Source organism: Ostrinia furnacalis, unplaced genomic scaffold (genome assembly GCF_004193835.3).
Source record: "Ostrinia furnacalis isolate ACB-3 unplaced genomic scaffold, ASM419383v2 OfSCF6580, whole genome shotgun sequence".
Taxonomy (NCBI): domain Eukaryota; kingdom Metazoa; phylum Arthropoda; class Insecta; order Lepidoptera; family Crambidae; genus Ostrinia; species Ostrinia furnacalis.
The window spans coordinates 587,165-610,381 of NW_021136819.1; the positions used below are offsets into that span (position 1 = coordinate 587,165).

The 23,217-nt window shown below is 36.1% G+C and overlaps 1 protein-coding gene across 1 annotated transcript; it reads right to left on the reverse strand.

Annotated features, from left to right (window-relative positions):
* Positions 1-3,485: 3,485 nt before the first annotated feature.
* On the reverse strand, positions 3,486-16,014 carry LOC114362550 (uncharacterized). Its single transcript, XM_028317997.1, has 5 exons — positions 15,852-16,014; positions 15,580-15,769; positions 15,398-15,496; positions 10,472-10,780; positions 3,486-3,597 (listed from the first exon to the last, which is right to left on the reverse strand). Exons 2-5 carry the CDS (start codon positions 15,669-15,671, stop codon positions 3,486-3,488), a joined length of 612 nt encoding a protein of 203 aa, XP_028173798.1. The 5' UTR covers positions 15,672-15,769; positions 15,852-16,014.
* Between the last annotated feature and the right edge of the window lie 7,203 nt (positions 16,015-23,217).

Here is a 23,217-nt window from a genome sequence, read left to right on the forward strand (position 1 = left end):
AATAGGAGGAGTTCGAAATTAAGTTTCGACTTCCCTCCATTGCAAAGCGGATGACAGGTGACAAACAAAGGATTAAAACCTTTAAGAAAAGATACTTTGATGATTAGGATTATCACACAATTTGTCTTAGATAAGTTTTATTTCTAGCACATAAATGGTGACAGAGTTGTTGCCGCTGTGCTTCAGCTCTTGCCATATGTTTGTCCTGAAGTCCTAGTAAGGTAAAAAGACTATGAGATACCTGTAGTCTCCTTTACGAGAACAAGGGTAACTTAAAAGGTACTTATTTTCAAAATGAAAGTAAATAATTCAAGCTATTCGTTAGTTGTTTGTATAAGATAGTAACATTTAGCGACTAAGAATGTACCTGGGCAAGGACATGTGATCTAATACGAGATATTAATAGGTTATCGTTTAAATTGTAAACAGATATAACTATAGTTAAAAACCAGAAGTAGGCATACAGTGACCAATCCAACTGGTAGGCGTTTGCGGTAGGAAAAATCAGATATGGCTAATTGTTGCATTCAACATGCACACTTAGCAGCACGTATTTTTCTTTCTTTGTGGAAAACTTTGGGAGGCCTTTGTCCATTTGTGGACGTCTTTCGGCTAAAACAAACGAACGAATGAACGATTTTTTTCTTGCTAAATAGTACCTATTAGAACTGCATAGGATGCTCGACGGTCGTACTCATAAGGTGAAGTACTTAGTCCTTAGTCGCTTCATTATTCATGAAACAACAGGGATTACAGTGTTCTTTCCATAATGTTACACTAATGACTCTATTAATTATGTATTGACAAGGTGATTTTTGGAACAAGCTCTAAAGGCCAAATGAATAAATGGATTCTTAGCTTAAACACAATATTTGCATAGATTTTGTATTGGAACATTTTTTCAGGCAGTTTTGCAGTTTTCAGGGCAGGTCTACATTAAATGTTTCGTAATCAGTTTTCAACTGCCAAATTCAGCTATTCAATTAGATACTTACTTAATCATAATTTATTTAGGAAACATAAAACTATCGGTTAACGTATTTACCGCGTTCAAATAGTTGCATTACTATGTCATACAGTTTGAAATGTAAAAATTGCATGTTAGCAATTCGGAGTATGTTTAACTGAGACTAACTACGACTATTATAACTTGATTGTTTTCCGCGACTTGTTATAAAGACAACAGACTATGTTGCGCCGGCGCATAACGGTTTCAAGGCAAATGGACAGACGACAGCACGTCAAGTTTAATACTGTGACATCTTTTGTACTCGTAATATATTAAGTTTCATCTTTGCAACAAAATTTAAAAAGTCTGTAATACTGTCCATGTCGAGTCGACTATTTATTTTTGTTGCAAAATTGCCACTGTTACAACTATGTAAAGGTGCCACAATGAACTGAACGTGCCGTGTCGTCGGTAATAAAATTATCTGAATTTTCAGCGGCGAAATAAACTTTAATGTTTCTTTAAGAGCACGAATCACTGGAGTTCATAAGATATCTACTGAAATAAATATTGTGTGTGGCAGAATGTCGCTGTAGTACTTTTAAGATCGAGCGTAGAAAGCTCTTTTTTACATTAGACCCGGAAGATACATTTTTTTACAGGACTTGTCCTTTTTCTTTATTCAGCATCTACTCAAGATAAGTTATATGAGGTCGTTATTATTTATACGCCTAGGAAGTGTACAACTATCAAGTGCAGCGATAAATGTCACGATTTTGCTATGCGTACGCGCACTTATAAGTAGAGTTTGCATAATAAACGATAGAGTAATAGGAATGATTTAACGATATTCTAATTGGACATATAAAAATTATAAAATATTGACCGTTTGTATTAAAAAGTGCTAAGTATGTAAATTAAGTTATAGTTTTTTTGCAAGATATAAGAAAAACTAAACTTAAATGCGTCTCAATTTACTACCTGAGCTAAATATAGTCAAAACACAGTCTAAAGTCAGCTTTATTTATTGTCTATAGAAATAAAACCAGGAAAATTATTATCGCATTAATGTTCTTAATTTGCGCCTTATTATTTATTTAGGTATCTCATTTATTTTATGGTCTTTAACAGCCCAAAAAGAAGTGAATTTTAAATATAAAAGAACAGGTTTCACACTAGTGCATTATGCAGTTAGGTGGTATAAATTTAAATATGTAAGTAAACACTATGAGTGCAATATACATAAAAGATAACAAAAGTACATATTTTACTGTCGTATTATTGGCACTAGACTTATGCAGATTATGTATTTGAGTGGTGTTTAGTAATTAAAATAATAATAGTTTTAGTTACAGTCCATTCATATGAATTTAATATTCGCGTAAAAATAAATCTACTAAAGTTTCACGAAAACGTATTCTAAAGCTTTTTAAGCAATAACCACTGTTAATTTGAATTAACTATTTTCCGGGTTGGCCATAGAGATTTATCCAGTAACTCCAAGACTACAAGCTATGCATTCATTGTGCAACAAATGACAAACTGCACTTCAAGATTCTATCACGTTTTACGACCATGCAAAAAAATTAAAACATCCTTGTCTGTCAATACAGATTAGTTGCCGTCTTGGCCATCTGGAAAAAAGCAACGTTGGGCCAAGCATAGTGTAGTGGTCAATAGTAATTGCATGTATAGACAGCTTTAGGTAACAAGAGACGTCCAGCGAAAAACAAATGAGCAAAAACAAAAGAAAATCGACCTTCAAGGTCTCGCTGCGGACCAAATCGACGCAAAATGCATTTTGAATGAAAAAAAATGCATACGAGAATAAGTATGTCACTAGAACTGGCCGGTGGTTTACGAAAACAAACAAAAGCAAAAGTTGCCGGTAACTCGAGCGAAAGGCGAGCGTTGAACCCCGGACCTTGGTATTGAACGTGAGCGAGGTCCCCTCACCGGCCGCGCGTCTTATCATGATTATTATCTTCCGTAATTACTTACGAATGCTAATTATGACGATTCAAACTTGTATGTCTGTTGGTGAAATATATCAATCAGTTGTCAAAATAAATCTCCTTAATAGCTGAATGGCACGTGTAGTCGATTAAAATCTCTTCGTCATCTATTGTTTTATTGAACATCATACAAAACGTTTCATCGTACAAAACAAGTGATAAAAAAAATGAATTTTCTCTGCGTTTACAGGTTCTGGGTTTGATTCCTAGGTTGTAACGATATTCGTGTTATGTTGTGTCCATTAAATAAAAACATGTCAGACGTCAATAGCGGCTCGTAAAATCTGACACCAAGCTATGACCTCAATTTTTATAGTCTACTCATAAAAAAGTTCATTAACAATAAAGAACTCCCATGAAAAGTACCTAGCTAGGTAACCTACCCATCCTATACTGCGATTTCCGGTACGTCCGATACAGGTGGACCGACGACCTCATAAAGGTAGCAGAAAGGCGCTGGATGCAGGCCGCAATCAACTGGCCATTGTGAAAATCAATTTAATCTTCTCAGCTCTACGCACTCACGTCAGCTCCGCTCCTCCAACAAGTCCGTTCTCTCCACCCCTCTTCACCGAACTGGTTTTCTCTCCGACTCCTTCCGTCTCCAGGCCATAAGGCTCTGGAACTCTCTGCCTGAAGAGACCAGGCAAGCGTCTAGTAAGTTTTCTTTTAAAAAATCTGTCCATAATCACTTCTTCCAAATGATTTCATCTTCATGAATTGTAATTTCAGTTTAACTCAATCATCTATTGTATGTATGTATTTATTTATTATATATTTTATATATTATTTATTATTTGTTTTTCTTTCCTGCACTAGAAGTACGTAGCATATTATTATTTGTTTTTGTTTTTCTTTCCTGCACTAGAAGTACCGCTAAACAAATTTCTTTTCTGCTCAACCCAAAGGTAAACTGGTCGAGAATGCTTTAGTGCATTAAGTTCGCCTTATGTACAAATTTATTTTGGCATAAAAGTTTAAATAAATAAATAAATAAAATCATTGGTGGAGGCCTATGTTCAGCAGTGCATGTCTTATGGCTGAAATTATGATGATGAATATGATGATGTAGATATATTCATAATTCCATCTATTTTTTTAAATGAAAGTAACGTAACATTCAAATGAACTTTATTGCAAATTAAATTTAAAGGTGAAGGTCTTTTCTCTACGATGCATTGCACTATGTAGAGTCGTGATCCTGTATTATTTAATTAAATGCAGGCTACGCCACTATCTAAAGTATTCTAAAGTTAAATGTCAATAAAAACATACTAATCGTTAGCTATTATTAGTTCCAAAACTCCTTATACATTTTTCTAGTCTTTTAGAGCGGGCAAAGTCACATAAAGGACATAAAGCGTAATAATATTAATATACTTATGTACGAGACATATTGATCTTAATATAGTTGTTATATCGTGATAAGTACTATACATGTTTATTTGATATAGATGTATAGCGTAATTGATAGCATTATTGTTGTTACAGTAATTCATCACTTATTGCAATATCAAGTGACCTCTGATTACTAAGCTATGGCCAGGGTCACATAGACCATACATAAGAACTTGCTAATACACATTCAAGAGCAAAACAATAAACATTGTTACTGGTTACGCATTAAATAATCCATTTTAATTTTTGAAATCATTAAATTATGAGAGGGAAACATCAAATATTTTGAATTGTATGTTTTTATATCAAAATACGATGTTAGCAAGTATTTATGGTAATTGAATCGTAGCAATTAGATGTTCACAGTGTTAATACTGCATATACACGTGACTAGAAAATATAAAATTATTGGGGGTTTATTCAAACGAAAGGGTGTAAACAGAATGCGGAAGTTACCAATAAAACATGTGTTTTTCAACTATCAAATTATTGAATTAAAAATATATATTTGTCAACAAAATAAAAGAGTAGATGTAGCCGATAATATGTTGAATAAAGGGATGGGCCGATATGGCATGGCCACCTAGGGCGGCACGGCGCCCGCCTGGGCGGCGCCTAAAATGCCCGAAAACCTTGAGACTTCGGGACTTAAGTAAGAGATGTGTATAGGTGCAGTAGTATAAGTTGAGCTATTCAAGTAGATAACTATATTGATCATTATATCTATTTGGAAGAAGCAACATTTTTATATTAGGCAGGTTTTTGATTAATTTACTTTTGACAAGAAAAGTTAGATAACAATATATAGAGGTCGCGCTTTGTGGCGTGGCTCGAGGGACATAAGAAAGCCTTTAGCTGAAATGTTAATGAACCGGATCCCGCTTTTTCCGATCCAAATCTAAGAAAAAGTCTCAACAAAAACTAATTAAACCATTTAACTGATCTTGAAATATAATGCAAATTATTATCCGTATTACATAAGGCGTGGTGGCAACAAAAAATGGGAAACTGTCAGTCTTCATCCTGAAACACAACCGGACGTCATTCTGAGAAGTTGTGGTCTCTATGACCCACGTCATCATATCAATTGCGGATCCGTGAATCACGAAGTTGATCAGTACGGCTAGCACGAAAAACAAGTTCGAATCGTTTGCGTATTCGACAAAATTCGATACTCAATCTTCGAATTAAACGATAACGTGACAATTTTGATTCTCAAAATAAGTTTCGTGCAACCATTTCTCATACTAAGTTAACTTTACGACACGTTCACAAGGGCGCTGTTGTAGTTTTTGTACTAAATCTTTTGATGGCGATTCGAATACGCAAACGATTCGAAGTCGAACGTTTTTCGTGCTAGAGGCACAGATATCAGATGGAGCGAGGCCGACTAGACAAGGAAGCGGGTGACAATCTCAAATATTTCGCTATGTGCTAAACGTAAGCTTTATGAACAATGCTGCGATAGGAAGGAAGTACGAGCAGCTTAGTGTAATAGATTTCTTATCTCCTATCTGTCTATCTTAAGTCTAGCTAATAAAAAATGTAGGCTGCATTTCGACCTATGAAATAATAGTGCACATAATCGAGCACATCGTTGATATAATAATATAACCCTATACTAAGTGTCAAATGCATTTTCCAAAAGCTTTACGCTGAACATCCGATTGGCATTACATTATTCTGGAGTATCCTCTCAGAATTTCTGAAAAGTTAGTGAGATGAAGTTATCTCTCTCGGGAACCAAATCCGAAGCGTTGAAAGTTTACTGTGCGCTTAAAAAACTGTATGTAAATTAGTAAAATACGAGTTTAGTACGAGGATATTTACTAATTTACATAGGTAGTTTATTTACTAAAGGACGAACATTAAGTCTGACATTATACTTTTCATCAACTACTTTAGCGATAAAAAAAGACTACAATTACTAAGCTTAAGGAAGTGAACCATTATAACAATTAGGCGCCTTTATCAATGCACCAAGACAAATGTCTAGCATTTTGAAAGGATACCAGTCACGGCGAGCTCGTTTAGGGTTGCCAGGTCCAAAAACACAAAAGCTGGACTCTGTGCTTCATTTGACCGGACATTTTACCCTAAAAGCCGGACATGTGACAATGACAATGTGCAATTACGATGTAAGGTGATGATGATGATGAGATGTCACGGTGCTCACGTGTGAGTACTATCATCATCGGTTGCACAACATACTGATGCGTGCGCTTCATATTATTCTGTGACTCGACTTTCGCGGCTGCCAAATAAAAAGCCGGACAGGCCGGACAAGACCGTAAAAAGCCAAACATGTCCGGCTAAAACCGGACACCTGGCAACCCTAAGCTGGTTAGAATGTACTTTGACGGCCGCCTGGTTTACAAAGCCTTCTTCGGTTCGAGTCCTGGAGACGTATAAATGCATTCCAATTGTAATCACGAATCTGCATTAATCTTATAGTACGCAAATCGTACGCGAATTGGAATTCTAATAATAATATATCTTACTTGTAAGAATACAATATTTTCTTTATCTTAAAAAAAAAAATTTTACTCTCAATCTTTCCCCCTAGATGGAACATTCTTCAACATTTGTAGAAATACTTTGCATTAAAAAAAGAGTCCTCAAATCCTCCATTCTACAGCTGTTTGGAATTAGGTCACTTTTATTTACCAAAGAATTATAAAACAAGATGAAAAGATTAAGAACACGTGAGAAAAAGTATACGACAATAAAGAGAAAAAAAAAGACACTTAAAGCAGGTTTCATGTTACTCAAAATTAGATTAAAATGAATAAAATAAATGAAGGACGTTACTGTTATGCAAAAACCATAAAGAGAAAAAAAAAAACATTAAAGCAGGTTTCATGTCACTCAAAATTAGATTGAAAAAAATGAAACAAATGAAGGACGTTATTGTTATGCAAAAACCGAGTCAAACGCCCGCCGGCGTGGAAGTGGCGCGGATTTGACTTTAAACTTGAACTTGAATCGAGAGAGGTCACGATGCAACATTGAATGTATGTAGGTATTCATACATACTTATCTACAAATAATTGCACATTTTTTTTTCGTGTCAATAGACTATTTGTTGGCTAAGAGTTAAGTAACTCAAAACTCTGTAAAATGGATCTTTAGATGAAATCTTGTGATCTAACAAAAGTACCCAAAGTAACGCGTAAAAATCAAATAAACATTTTCAATTAAATAAAAAGATAGTACAAGTACGAGTAGTTGTCTACTAAGTATTTATGTAAGTATAGAGATGCTGTACACCAGTGGAACCATAGTTTTTATTCGATTGGGCATCACATCAATGCTAATTTTATTAAACCTGAAATTATTTTCTAGAAATTTCTTAGCAAAACTTGAATAGATAATTTTAGGGTTGGATATCGATGGTATTTTTGTAGAGTCCTGTGAGTGTTTATTTATTCCTAGTTAGTTTTTATCACATAAATGTTTTTCTTCATTTTAATACAAATTGGAACCGGTATTAGGCTGGCAGTTATGTTTTGCAGCATCCAACGCCGTTATTAAATGACTAATCACTTGAATGTTCACAATTAATGAACAGATATAGGATTAGGTTCTCCGTAATGAAGTATTTAGGTCATTGTAAAATGTAGAATGTTTTGTTTATGTCTTTCATAAACTTCATCTATAAAAAAACTTGTTTAAGTCACTTGGGATGTTTTTATTTTCTCGACTAAATCATTAATTTAATTTAGCTAGACGTCAAAACAACTCATGAAAGTAGGTAAGTGCTCGTTAACAGCAAATTAAGTCCCATTGTTATTGTGTGACTGTTTTTCTCCTATAATTATTTCTATTATGATCTTTTAAACAGAGATGATACATTAATATAATAGGGTGTTTATAAAATTCGCTACTACCGACGTAAATAAAAGAATGAGAATTGTTTGTACTCAATATTACGAGTATTAGAAATAGCAGTAGGTATTTTCAGGAGTTGCCTGTAGGCACCGTAGGCTGTGTATTATGGAAATTGATGTTTAGTTCTTTTCAGCCTAAAGACGTCCACTGCTGGACAAAGGCCTCCCTCAAGGATTTCCACAAGGACCGCTCCTGCGCTGTGCGCATCCAGGTACTTCCTGGCATGTGACACATTTTGTTTATGAATGAATGAAGTTATTAATGGCCGTAAAATCACTATTTAGGTAATTAATCAAACCGCAATCAGTGTTACATAATTTATTACCAAAACCAAATTACTGATGCCCAGTTCACAGACCTGTAGAGTTCGGTTTTTATGTTCCAATTATAATGATATTGGTCATCGTAAAAATAAATATTGATTAAAAAGTATCATTTAATTGATCTATCGCGTAGGTCCACCAGTTTTCGAACGCGATTTCAAAACTACAATAATAAAATCTTACTGTAAATTGAAAACGAACTCGTTTTTCAGGGCTAGAATGAAGTGTGCTTTTAAGAAGTAGGTAAGTACCCTACATAGTTAATTTTGTCAATTAGCGAAAGCTTTTTAGATGTGAAAACAACAGACAGTTACTTTCAAGAGTATATTATTTATACTTGAAGACCTTATATTATAAGATAAGTGTTATAATTAGGAATTTAAATAATACTAGATAAGTATTAAATGTTAAATTTAGAGCTAAAACAACCGTTTAAAAATAACTTCGAGATGAAGCAAGGAAATGTTCGTGAAAAATTCTGAATTCTTTTCAGTTATGAAATAGATAAGATTTATCTAGTAATTTAAACCCTTCTTTAGAACAATTATTTAGGTATATTTAAAGTAATAAGCGATGTTTATTACGATTACTTACTGTGTTAAAATGTATTATGAGTATTCAAGATTAGATTTACTTATTTAATTGTAAGTTCATATTTAATTGAATTCAATTTGCATCTACAACGTGACATAAACCGATGTAAATTTTATATTATTATGCCATTTTATTGATGCTATTAAATAATAATGATAATAATTATTTTTACATTAGTTATCGAGTTTTCAAATAAGATTTAGCTAAAATGTTGATAATTTTGAATTAAACTATTTTAAAGAGCGAAATATTGTATGTATTTCTGATGACAAGTTACCTTCTAAGAGTAAAACACGATTAAAATACGACATTGCCTGAATTTAATCATGAAGAATTTTTAACGTTTTGTCAAGAAAATAAAACATTATATACCTACCTGAAAAGGGGGATGGAAATTCAACAATTTCTGAAGTAAAACATATAATTTTAGTCAGAAATAAAATGTTTATCATAAAGATTATTTGTAACAGATCGAAATGCACGCAGGAGAAAACTCGGTCGACGCAAGAAAACGTTTTGGTTAGAATCTATTACAATTCGCAGAAAAATGCGTAATGGGTCTACGTGTTACCATTTCCAAATTAAAGACCATCCTTGTAGGTGTATGCATTTAGGTCTAGGTCAGATTAGTCTAAATGATCGGGACTGGAGCGTTTTGTATTCAAACAATGTGCGAATCTGATGTCAATTAGATTTTGAAAATCCTGTTTGGGTTAAGCGAAGAATACCTAATTATCCTTTACTTATGTAATAGATGAGTCTTGTATGTAATAGCCGACTTTTTATGTACATATTGTCGAGACTATGGCGTCATACAATATTAATTTTTAGTTTTTAAAATTAAACAAAATATAAAAAAATAAATTCGAGAAATACTGAAGTAAGTAATTTTTTTTTGTTGAATTATATTATGCGATGAAAACTCCTATAATTTTCACAATCAAGTCTTACTTGGTTTTAAATGGAAGGACGTCAATATAAACTCTAATGTTCTGGAAACATGATAAGAAATATTCATTGTATCGAGCAATGGAAGGGAAATGCATTTTCTTTTCAGTATAACTATTTTCACGGAGAAGAATGTCGTAATTGTGAATTGAAAAGCTCCCTTTCTTTAATTTTCATTAGATTGTATACTTATATTGGTTTTAATGAATGTTTAAATAGCAAAAATGTTTAAATAAATAAACCATGAAGAATTAAGAAAATAAAATTTTTATATCGAAATAATAGCTAGGTATAGGTACATACGGTGAATAAATTAGAGATAATAATTATGTTAATAACATAGTGTCATTTACTGTGCAAAATTTGCAACTACGATAATAGTTGAACTATAAACTACACGGAGATAAGTGATCTTGGTGCAGTTATTCATCTCATGATGAGGGGAGCGGCCGGGTGTTCGTGAACGAGCGCCTGACGCGCCCCAACCGCCAGCTGTTCCACCGGGCGCGCGAGGAGTGCCGCGCCCGCCAGTGGAGGTACTGCTGGACGAGGCGGGGGCGTGTCTTCGTCCGCAGGAGTGATGGCGCGCAGGTTTTCCAGTTGCGCACGCCCGACGATCTCGTGAGAGTGTTAGGAGCTCCGCCCATATGACTCTTTGCATCCTGTAATTGCAACATCGGGGTGTTTAGTTTAATGTGCCGTATCGGGTTAAATTTGTATATGATTTTTACTGTATTCTTACTCACCTATGCAGTGTTCAGAACATATAAATGTCTGAAATTGTCTTTTTTAGGGCTGGGTCATTGTTACATAATACTAAAATCCTCATTTAATGAAACTCAGATTGCATGTTTTGACTGGTCACCTTATTTCATTATATTCATAGAAAATGATATGCATACACAAAGATATAATAACAATATGATGATACACAAAACAATGATTATTCTTGCTGTAATAAGTGATATCAACATGGTTACCACTGCTAATAGTATTGTAATACAATGGTGTTTATATTTGTGCAATTTGTCACTAGTGCGGGCCTTGGGTTAAACAATCTTAGAGTAGCTCTATTCAATGCGGGCTCACTTTGCACGAGACATGATGAGTTTATGGTGGCGATGGAAGAGTTGAACCCAGATGTGTTGGCCATAAATGAGACGTGGCTCAGAGCAGGGGAAGAGGATAGGGCACCTAGGGTGTCAGGTTATCGGCTTAAACATACTCCAAGACCTAATCAGGTTAGAGGGGGCCGCGGGGGTGGTGTTGGGTTTTATGTGCGCAAGAATTTATATGTAAGAGCATGTCCGCATCCTGGCTCCTCGACTACTATTGAACAAATGTGGATTTCTCTGCACATAAATAATAAAAAGATAATAGTTGGCACTGCCTACAGACCCCCATGGCAGGATGTGGGTGTTTTCCTGGACGCCATAGCGGAATCCGCTGCCTCCTGTGCAGGTTGTGATGGATTGGTGCTTCTCGGTGACTTTAATATCAACCTACTGGACAAGTGTAGCGGGAGGTGCAGGGAGCTAATGCAATGCATAGACAGCCTTAATCTGAAGCAGTTGATATCGGAGCCGACACACTACACAGATCACAGCAGTACTCTCATTGATATTATATGCACCGATATGGGGGCTGTTCAGGTTACTGTAAAACACTCACCGGATCTGGGTGGCCATGCCATGCTCATGGCTGAATTTAAAGTCCGGAAAGAAAAAGTTCAGCCACGCTGTGTTACTTATAGACCATTAAAAAATATCATACCAGAACAACTTGAAGCAGATCTCAGTGCAATTGATTGGTCCAATCTTGAGGGAGTTGTGGATGTCAATTCTAGAGTTGAAATTCTAGGACGGTGTATTCTAGGGTTAATGGATCTGCATGCCCCATTAAAGACACGTAGATTTAAACATCCTCCACATCCCTGGATAACAGATACCATCAAGGAAATGATACATGTTAGGGACGATTACCACAAGCGGTACAAGAAAAATGGAACCACTGCTCTTAGAGATGGTTACAAAGTGATGAAGAAGATGGTGGTTGATGCAATTGAGAAAGAAAAAACCTGCTTCTTTAAAACCCACATCAATAGTAACTCAAAAAATCCTAAACAGCTTTGGAAAAACCTGAAAAATACAGTGCTACCGGACAGGAAAGGTGCTTGTGAGCTTCCTCCAATATTTAATGACCCTGATTCAATTAATCATCATTTTCTCAACGTGCCTGGGGAAAACAATGTGTCGATCTCTAAATTAACCTATTATGAATACCACAGACATAGGAACCTTGTATCATTCTCACTCCATACTGTTAGCCCAGAAGTTGTTTTAAAAACCATCACAGCGCTTAAATCTAATGCCCAGGGAAGTGATGGCATCACACTGGATATGCTAATGCTCACATTGCCTTACTCACTTCAAGCGCTTACCGACTTGGTGAATGGTTCAATATTGCATGGAATCTTTCCTGACTGTTGGAAGGTGGCAGTTGTAAGGCCACTACCAAAGACTAGTCACCCAGCTTCAGTTGGGGACCTAAGGCCTATCAGCATCCTACCATGCTTGTCCAAGATCCTCGAGCGTATAGTTTGTAATCAACTAACTAAATACCTTGAGGAGCAGGGGTTGCTCCCGGGACGTCAATCGGGATTCCGCAAAGGCTATGGGACGGCCACTGCTCTTTCGGATGTTATTGATGACCTTCTCGCTGCTCAGGATGGAGGGATGGTTTCGATGCTTGTGCTGCTGGACTTCTCGCGCGCGTTCGACTCTATTAATATTCCTTTGCTTCTCTCCAAGCTGCGTTATTATGGTCTAGATAGCTCCTCCATTCGATGGTTCCATAGCTATCTTACTCAACGACAGCAGTATGTGGAGCTGAAAGGGGTGGATGGGTTGGCATTATTGNATGTTTACTACTAATCAAAGGCTAATTAATGTTTTAGAAATATTAAATACTTAGACTGATTAATGTCGTCATGTGGTACTATAATTTTAATATTCGTATTATTAATGACTAGCGGCCGCCCGCGACTTCGTACGCGTCGATCCCGTTTTACCCCCTTCATCTATCTTACGCGGTTTAGATTTTTCATACAAAAGGATTTTCCCGCTAATTCCCGTTCCCGTGGGAATTTCAGGAATTCCTTGTAACTAAGCTTTAAGTTCACTAAGGTACCTACATGCCAAATTTCAAGCGTCTAACTCAAGCGGTTTAGATTTTTCATACAAAAGGATTTTCCCGCTTATTCCTGTTCCCGTGGGAATTCCTAAGTATACTATAACCTGCCCAGGAGTATGAAGAATAATTGTACCAAGTTTCGTTAAAATCCGTTGAGTAGTTTTAGTTTCTATAAGGAACATACAGACGGACAGACAGACAGACAGACAAAAATTTTACTGTTTGCATTTTTGGCATCAGTATCGATCACTAATCACCCCCTGATAGTTATTTTGAAAATATATTTCATGTACAGAATTGACCTCTCTACAGATTTATTATACAGTGTGAGTCACGTTAAAGTGTACATATCAAAATAGATGAAACTAGACCTATTTTTATCGACAAAAAAGAGGTCAAAAAATTTTTGAGATTTTTTTTTAATTTTTTTTAGAATTTTTTTTCTTTCAATTACTTATTGTAAAGAAAACATAATAACTTTTAAACTAAGCGGTATATCTTGATACAATAAAAACAGTAACAATGCTAAATAACAGGCAATACTAAAAAAATACATAAAATACACAAAAAAGGCCAACAAATAATAAAAAATTATACTTTTTGAAAAAAATCAGCTTAAAAATTCGTGTTTTTTTGGTTATTTGATAAATTTCTCCAAAAAATGCCGCTAAAACAGGTAGTTTTTATTAGTTTGTATTATTCTCTATCATATTACCTTCGTAAAACGAAAAATTGCATGTCTCTATCCCTATCACAACGTTTGCAATGATCGTTTGAACTAAGCCTCTCCGGGCGCGCCATTCAACGCTTCGTTAACAACAAAACTGAAAATGGCTCTAGATTTGTAATTTTGATAAAGACAAGTTAGATTTCAAATAAAAACAAAAGATTTCGAAGTAAAATAANTGGTTGATGACCTTCTGGCTGCTCAGGATGGGGGGTTGGTTTCGACGCTGGTGCTGCTGGACTTCTCGCGCGCCTTCGACTCCATTAATATTCCTCTGCTTCTCTCCAAGTTGCGTTATTATGGTCTTGATGATTCCTCCATACGATGGTTTCATAGCTATCTCTCTCTGAGACAGCAGTACGTGGAGCTGAAAGGGGTGGATGGGTCGGCATTATTGTCAGAACAAAAACCAGTAACTCGCGGAGTTCCTCAGGGATCCATATTGGGTCCAATACTGTACATTTTGTACAGTGCTGACATAATCAACTGTATCAAGGACTGTCAATACCACCTATATGCCGATGATCTACAATTATATACATCATTCCCTCCATCTGATCATGAAAATGCAATAATGAAGATCAACAACCAACTAGGCAGAATTTTTGACTGGTGTACTGCCAATTGCCTTGTTCTCAACCCAAGAAAATCAAAGTTCATGCTAACTGGAACACGTAGAGGCTTGGAAACCCTTAAAAGCATACAACTCAACGTTGAAAAATGGAGAACCTTTGGAAAGAGTGGCTGAGGCGAGAAACCTGGGAATGGTCATTGATGGAAACCTCAAGTTCGAAAGCCATATACTCGAGTGCACTAAGAACTGCTTTTGCCGCTTAAAGATTCTATACAACTTGAGGCCCTATTTAAGAAAGAAAGAAAGAAAGAAAGAAAGAAAGAAAGAAAAAATGTTTATTTGGCACCAAATTACATGCACTTAAAACCTACACAATATTTAACTTATTCTAATACAAAACAAAAAATATATACAATCTAAAAAAATAATTATAATTTTGGTACCAAATTGGGCTCCGCTCAGTAAAGGCAGTGACGGCGCAGAGCTCGACACGGCGACTGGTATTCTGCGGAGTCCATTTGCAGAGGAAAAGAAGGCGCATAGCCTCAGCACACAGACAGCCGACGCATACTTCTGTCTTATAGATTATGTGTGACTCAATTACACTGGCCTTCCCGCAACTTCGCCCGCGTATAACATAAAGTAGGGGNGATGGCTGCTCGGCGAAGATTGCACCTGGCCACCATGTTGTTTGGCATACTGGATAGTGCGAGGCCTAAGTATCTGTTCAGCAAACTGGAATGGGCCCAAGCTCAGAGTAGATATCCAAAGAGGCTATGCACTCACATATTTGCTACACCCAAACATCGCACAGCAGCTTTTCGCGGATCATTCAGATTTGCGGCGTCCCGGTGCTGGAACGACCTGCCTCCTCCTCTGCGCGCCCTGAAAACAAAATTTACTTTTAAACATCACCTAAGAAAATATTTAATAGAATTGCAAAAGACTGACAATGATGGGTTACTTACCAGCGGGTCATGCGCGGCAAGCGTAGGAGACCTATCGGGGCTTCCTGGCACCGGTATGCCGCAGTAAAATGATGGACGGAGGCCATGATCATGAAGCGCTGGGTTCATACAAAGTTGCCACCGTTCCCTCCCATTCCCATTCCAATTCCCCATTTTCATTCTTGGGGCCCTCCCTGCGCATGAGTGCATCCTATAGGGAAAGTAAAGTAGTATTTATCTTTATTAAATTGTATAATGTATCGAACTAAACAGTAAATGGATAACTTTCTCACCAAGTTACTTGCACTTCATGCCAAAAAACCAAGGCAATGGGTGGGAATCAAAACGCCAAGCACTCCGTTTAGCGTCGTCTTGGGCCTGCTTTACTTTATTGTTCTCTGGCTTGACCTTTGTGATGTGTGGCTATACTAAATCACTTTTTTCAATCAAAATCAGGAATCATAATGGTGAAATCCAACTCCAAAGATGAAATCACGTTTTTATTGCGTGGCAGCACGCGGTCTTCAATGCACAGATTAGAGTTTTGTTCTTTTTTTTTTTATTTTATTTTTAAAAATAGCTTATTGTCACAGATATTGATAGATGCAGTATGTGAAAAAATTTGTATGAAGTTTAAACGTCATTACTGTCATTTTAGCCAATTTTAGTGATTGTCGAAACGTAATTAATCGTATCATCGTACTGCAATCGCAAAGTAATCGAGTGATGTCGAGTGACTCGATTCGATAATTAATTAATTCCGATAAAACTGATATTTTGATAAATTTATAGCTAGTCGGAATGTGGATCGAAATAATTTTGTAGCGGTAAACGTCATTCTTGATTTTCTTATTAATTTGCAAATAATATTTTTATTGTGCATTTATCAAAGTAATGATCGTTATTCCATTGTGCTAAATAGTACTAGTGGCGCCCTCTTTGTCAATGCTTAGTCTTTGTCAATGTTCTGTTTTTGTTTTGTTTTGTTTTTAATGTTATTTTTTTATTTTTATTTATAATGTTGGTTGGAGAGGCGCCCGCTGAAAACCAGCGTCGGGGCACGCGTGCATGCACGCGTGGCTCGATTAATGCTGAGCGGGCGCCTTTTTGGCACAAAAATATGCGTGTATAGTTTTAAGTCCCTTTGTTCTGTTTTTTATTTTTTTCCTTTTTTGTGTCAAATAAAGTTTTTCTTATTCTTATTCTTATTCTTATCATATTAGTTTAATGTTGAGTTTTTTCTTGGTTTTAAAAGGTGCAATCCCTTAATGGAATCGGATTGCTCTCATTATAAATTATGCTTTTTAAGTAAGAAACAGATAATGTGATAGACTTTAAAACTATAAGAGCCTTTTAATAAACATTCGTGAAATATAGTTTGAGAAGAAATATGCCTTTATTTTCAAGATATAAAAGTGTTCTTTAAAAGCCATTTTACAGAAAATAAAATTAATTTGAGCGGTGATATTGCGTGTTGTTTATTTTTAACCGACTCAAAAAAGGAAGAGGTTATTGCGCAAATAGTCAAGAAGTTGGTGAAAATTCAAGTATCGATCCTTGTAACTGCTTTATACCAGTGAAGTGGGATATTAGCGCGCACTTCACTTGCGCGCACACTTGACCTGCGCGGAGCCTTCAAAGAAAATATGATTTATGTTGGCTTTTTATCGCGCTCAATAATGACGGCATTAGGCAGTAACTTTGAGGGATGAGTGCGAATTTTTTACCCTCTTACAGGGAATTAAGTTGCCTCTGAGTATCTTCGGGTAATATCATTTAGATGAAATGATTGACGGCATGTTACGGCTTTCGACGCTTTTTGAATTTAGGTTGAAATGTTTTTATATTTTATTTTGAATGACATAAATATAAAACTTACTTTGATATTTTATACCTTTTGATTATAACGTTGGTAACTATGCAAACAGAATATGTTGAAAGTTTGGATGGATATTTGGTTTATAAACATTTTTTTTTATGTGACAGGAGGCAAACGAGCAGACCGATAGATATAGATAGAGATAGATATCCTAAACCGTATTATTTGGCTAAACACTAAAAGCAAGAAATAATACAAACTATTTTAATTACTTGTGCACTCCTCGATGAACCTATCGGATCAATATAATATCATATCAAGTGAACAAATAATTGCAGCATGTAAAATAAGTTATCCGATCCAGTTTGGAATTAATCCAGATAATAGTTCGCGGTGAGTTTTGAACAAACGCAATCCAGTCTGCTGCTCTATGCTCCAAAGTCCAAAGTATACAGCAAATAAAACAAACAGTGCAATCCTAACATTCTGATCGGCGATCACATATGAGTTTACCATCGTTAGTCTAGCGAAGAGTGAACTACCTACTTCGATCCAGAGTGTGTACCTATCTTTCGTAAACACACTAACATAGATATCAAGAGTTTTGTCGGTATATTCCTTTCTTTTGGGATTTGAGTAGTTTAAGCAGTTTTTTAGGTGGCAAATTTAATTTGAGTCTAACAATATTGACACTGAGAAAAAATAAAAATAGTTGATAACTAAGAAAAAAATATTTATTATATCAAACAGACGTTTCCGACTTTATATTTTGTCAAGTGTACAAAAGGTTGACATTTTGCCATATTAAATAGCTTAAAGAGTGGTAAAAATAATAATAAATACTTTTTATTGCACACCACATAAAAAGAACAGAAAGAAAAATAATAAAAATAATGGAATCAACAGATAAAAGTCAAAATGGGCAGTCCCATCGACAATATTTGTTTCATAGGAGTTGCTGTTTTATTCAATCTACGCCATAACGTGTTCCAAAAGTCACGGGATATTTATGGGGTTCGCGCGGAGATTAAAACTATAGTCATTTGTGCCGCCATGCCGGGCCGGGGCGCACCGTAATCCGTTTTTATTTCATGCGAGTTGTATTCGCTTCTACCTCTATTGGCTCCGTGCACGATTACAGCGCCAACTAGCGTCCACAACTTTGTGGGCTCTGTCACATTGACATTTAGGTCGTTTAGTTGTGAAAAAATATCGAAATGAAAAAATAACAAATATTTTCAACTAATAAATCAAAGTCAAAGTCAAAGTCAAAATTTCTTTATTTGTTTGGACTAATAAATAGTTCTTACAAATCGTCATTTTGCTCTAAGGAGCCTCTACATGTCTCATAATCTTTTTACCCTACCAGCGCTTCGAGACCAACATTTGGCAAGTGCTGAGAAGAAGCGCCGCAACAAACTCAGTCACCACTGTCTGCCGGTTAATATAAATAAATAGAAATAGTAGTAGTAGGTACATTCGATTCAGGAGCAGTTCACTGAATTTACCATGCATTCTTGTATGGTGTATCTTATAAGAATGGGTATACAAGATTGCGTGGTATATTAAACAAGGTAGTGACGTGCTAATTTCTAGACTTACATATTAAGATACTAGTAGAAATGACTCGCATACATAAATTTGAATAACTTGGATTGACCAGTCCCCGAAAGCAGCGCCTGTTCACAGACATGACGAGTGAACCAGCCATCGCTTCACTCGACCATATTAGAGGGAATGTAACGACCCGCCTCACTACGCCACCACCCCAGAGACATTTTAGTGAGAATGACAATTCNTTTATAGTTGTAGTTTTACAGTAAAACAAAAAGAAAAAGCTACTTTAACGGTTTCATTATATAACAGTAAATATATTTAAATGTTTCTGTATCGCTAGTAATAAATTAAATATCGTTTTCAGATCGAAATGAGTATCGTTTTGAAGACCGGGTTTGTGAGAGTTACAATATCAAATTCCAACCACAAACCGTATTTAAAGGAAAGTTGTTGGTATTGGCTGGACAAGTCCGAGATGTAGAAGAATTAAGAACAAAACAAGGGCAGAGTTCAATAATTCACGCTCTCATCATAAGGCAAACATCTGTGCACAACAACTACTGTGACTCATTTTTGTACTACCACGTTGTATAGTTTAGTTATTTCCAAATTGTAAACGGCTATTAAAACAGCCCTATCGAAATACAGTCCACTCTTTTATTTAAGTTCCCAGTAGGACCCTTTTCATGCGATTAATTAATGATATTAAAATGTATTATGTAGAATCGCTTTGCCATTGACAGATACATCTGATGACAGAGCTAACATTATTTCTACTTTTGACCACCATGAGCGCTGCGATAGATTATGTCCCCCCCACCTAGTACTTCGCACCCAGCGAATAGCCATTTGTTTAGAGATCCGACATTCAATTGATATTTTCCATTTTGTGGACAATTTATTTGAATTTTATTTTATTTTTCAAAGGATAAGTAACATTTTCATCGATTTTCAATTTCAGATATATTTCAGTTTTTTTACTTATCCCAGTTAACGTAGTTATTAGATAATATACTTACGCCTGTGTTCACAAACGTTACTATGATGTCTCACAGTGCGTTAGTGCGTCCACGACGCACAGAGTGACACATGAACCAGTAACAGAGCTCTATTCAATGCTGTGCGTTCTATTTGCTACTTCACTTAAGCAAGCATCGTTTGTGAATACGGCTGTTAATGCTTAAGATACACATACTTAATTGTCTAATTAATTTAATCCTTAGGATTATAGATAGATACCGCGTATTTTAGGCAAAATGAAGGCATAGAGCACGTGAAGCATTAACGCCTAGCTAATTGCTAAGGTAAAGCTAGAAATAAAGGGAATGGGATTATAATTTCATAATTAAAACAAATTACCAGGTCTTCTACCATTTCAAGGACAAAGCACAGAAACAACGAAATTTTTGTAATTAAAAAATGTCTATCATTTTATATACCGTATTTTTGCATGAACTCGTCCGAACCCACCTTTGTATTGTTTTTTTTTGCGCAATTTGGGTATGAAAAAGCAAATATAATTTACGCCGGTGTTTTAGCTGATTGCACTTTTTGTGGCAACTTTTGAAATATGAAACTGGCTCAAAATCTTTTTGATTATACCTAGAATATTCATACTCTTTACTAACACTAAAAACGCGAATGTTACATAAAAGTCATCTAAATCACAAAAAGGGATATTATTATCGAACTTAGCGAACCTTGTATAATATTTTCTTTTTATTTAGTTTGAGTTTCGAATATTCGAATTTTGAGCTCTATGCGGGAATTATTTTGCATATCGAATTCCTGTTTCATCCAATCTAATACAATACATAGAGGCTACGGGTATGGCTAGACAGGTTCCCATCAATCCCATAACTGCAGGAGCGATAGCCTACACTTAGCTGTTGTTGCTTGGATGGACACGCAGCCACATAATAAGATGCCACTAATGGTCCAATATAAATATGGAAGCACCAAAATAATCCACGAATGGATTTTGAACACTATGTCTTTACTATTAGGCAAATCCTACGTTAATCTAATAAAGTTGTAGATTTGTGTCATTTTGAGAAGTGCGCTGATTTTGGTTGGTGAAAATATGCTAAAAATAGTCCTTTTACAAGCAAATCTTTAAATAAACTTTTACAAGCGCAGATATTTTTTATTCAATTATAATAAGATTTAGATTATGATGGGAACCATGTTTGCATATTCAATTTAACGTTAGAAATGGATTATACAAATGCTATTAATATAATAGACCCATGTATGCTCCATGAAAGCTGCGGCGTCTGACTGCTCCGGCTGCATAATCCGAAGCCCGAATATTACCGAATCCATTAGCCCGTCGGCCGTGCTGTGTAATCTCGGCAGCCACGGATCATCCCGGCATTGGCAGCGTATCGCACGGGAAGGTATAGCCACAAGATAGATAGGAGCAGAAGACAAACTACTTACAAAGTGCCCTCGGGCAACGCAATATCGCCAATATCGCGCGAATTGTCTCGAACCGATCTAAACCAGTGCTAGGGCAAATGCCGCCCGCTTGGACACGCGTCTATGTGCGTATGCAAAATGAAGTACTAATGAGCCACACTTCCAGCTACCCATTTCCGATCATGTCGTCTCGTTCTATCGCAAAGAATCGCCATTATTTGATGAAAGCAAGAGAAAATTCGGAAATGGGTAGCTGAAACTGTGGCCCACTGTAAATACGATTACTACGCCTTTTTGTACTACTTTTTTGTGTGTGCAATTAAAAATACGAGTGATTTTCTTCTGTACTATTTATTTTGGGGTATACCTACACTACACGCATCTGGTATTGGGTATCAATGAATGCATTGTGATGAAAGGTTAGGTAGTCTATTAGTCCTTGGTGTACGAGTAATAGGTAGTCAAAAGGGCAACAGTATTCCTTTTAGTTGAGTGCGTCACCTCATCAAAAGGTGTGCTTCGGGAAATAATTTAGGTGCGCTTCGTTAGGCGCTTCGAGGAAATACCTCATAATGTAATAAACGTTCAAACAGTATTTTTAGTAATAAACTACCTCTATGGTGACCGAGACAAACTTGACCTTCACTGGTTGGGTTTTTATTGGCGGTCAAGCTGTAGATCCTAGCTACACAAGAGTTGCAGCGGTGGGAACGAGAGGTGGGAATAGTCCCGTTACCTCTATGGTAAGAGTTATTAGAGTAACTTCATTGTTAAAAAAAAAACACTATAAATAGTTAAAAACGATTTCTATTAGTACCATCTTTAATAATAATTATATTAACCGTGAATTCATTGTCTATTGTCGATATTGTGCTTTATAGAGACACTAGCTTTCCGCCCGCGGCTTCGCCCGCGTGGAATTTTGTCTGTCACAGAAAAACTTTATCGCGCGCGTCCCTGTTTCAAAAACCGGGATAAAAAATATCCAATGTTCTTTCCCGGGACTCAAACTATCTCTATGCCAAATTTCATCAAAATCGGTTGCGAGGTTTAAGCGGGAAAGCGTAACAGACAGACAGACAGACAGACAGACAGAGTTACTTTCGCATTTATAATATTATATATAGTTGGGATACTCGTATTACTCGTACCTATTGTAGATAGTTCGGTATTTGACACACACTGCTGTATACCCTGAACATAGCAGATTCTATTAGCCCTTTCGGGCGTGAAGTGTAATCTCAGGAACCACGGCAGAGCTGGCCCCGACGCTGCTTGGCGGCGTGTAGTGCCTTGGGCAATAATAATTATGGTCGATATGCATTAGTGTAAGGCCCAGAACGCAACTGCAACGAAACTGCAACTGCTAGTTATTTTTGAGTTGCATCTAAGTTTCTGCCATAGCGTCCGTTGAGAGACCAAACATGACGCGACCAGTTTGAAACTTTCAGTTTCAGTTTCATTCATCAGAATCATCAGAAAGTTGCAGTTACATTGCAGTTGCGTTTCACCGTCTGTTCTGGGCCTAAGACTTTGTGGAGATGTCAGTCTCTACGTCAAACATATTGACATAGTCAAGAATTTGGTAACATTGCTTACATTAGAGCAATCCCACATAATTGGTAGCGTCATATTTACGTACTAGATACAGTAAAAATTAGTATGTATCAGTATTTTTTTTTTGTCAATGGCAATGTTAAGTCATTCGGAATTACTACTGATTTATAAAATGCATATTATTTGGTTTATCTAAAAATGATACGGTGAAATAGACTTCTATTGCATTCTGCAAACAATGGGTATAAATAAAGTATAAGGCCTTGAGACGATCAAACGCTTGAACTTGTGCTCAAAGTCAAGCT

Coding starts and splice junctions, on each gene's coding strand:
- LOC114362550 (XM_028317997.1), bottom strand. CDS start 15,671: ATGATCATGGCCTCCGTCCATCATTTTACTGCGGCATACCGGTGCCAG. Junction 15,497..15,579: donor TTGCCGCGCATGACCCGCTG/GTAAGTAACCCA, acceptor TTTTGTTTTCAG/GGCGCGCAGAGGAGGAGGCA. Junction 10,781..15,397: donor TGTTTGGGTGTAGCAAATAT/GTGAGTGCATAG, acceptor TTGCAATTACAG/GATGCAAAGAGTCATATGGG.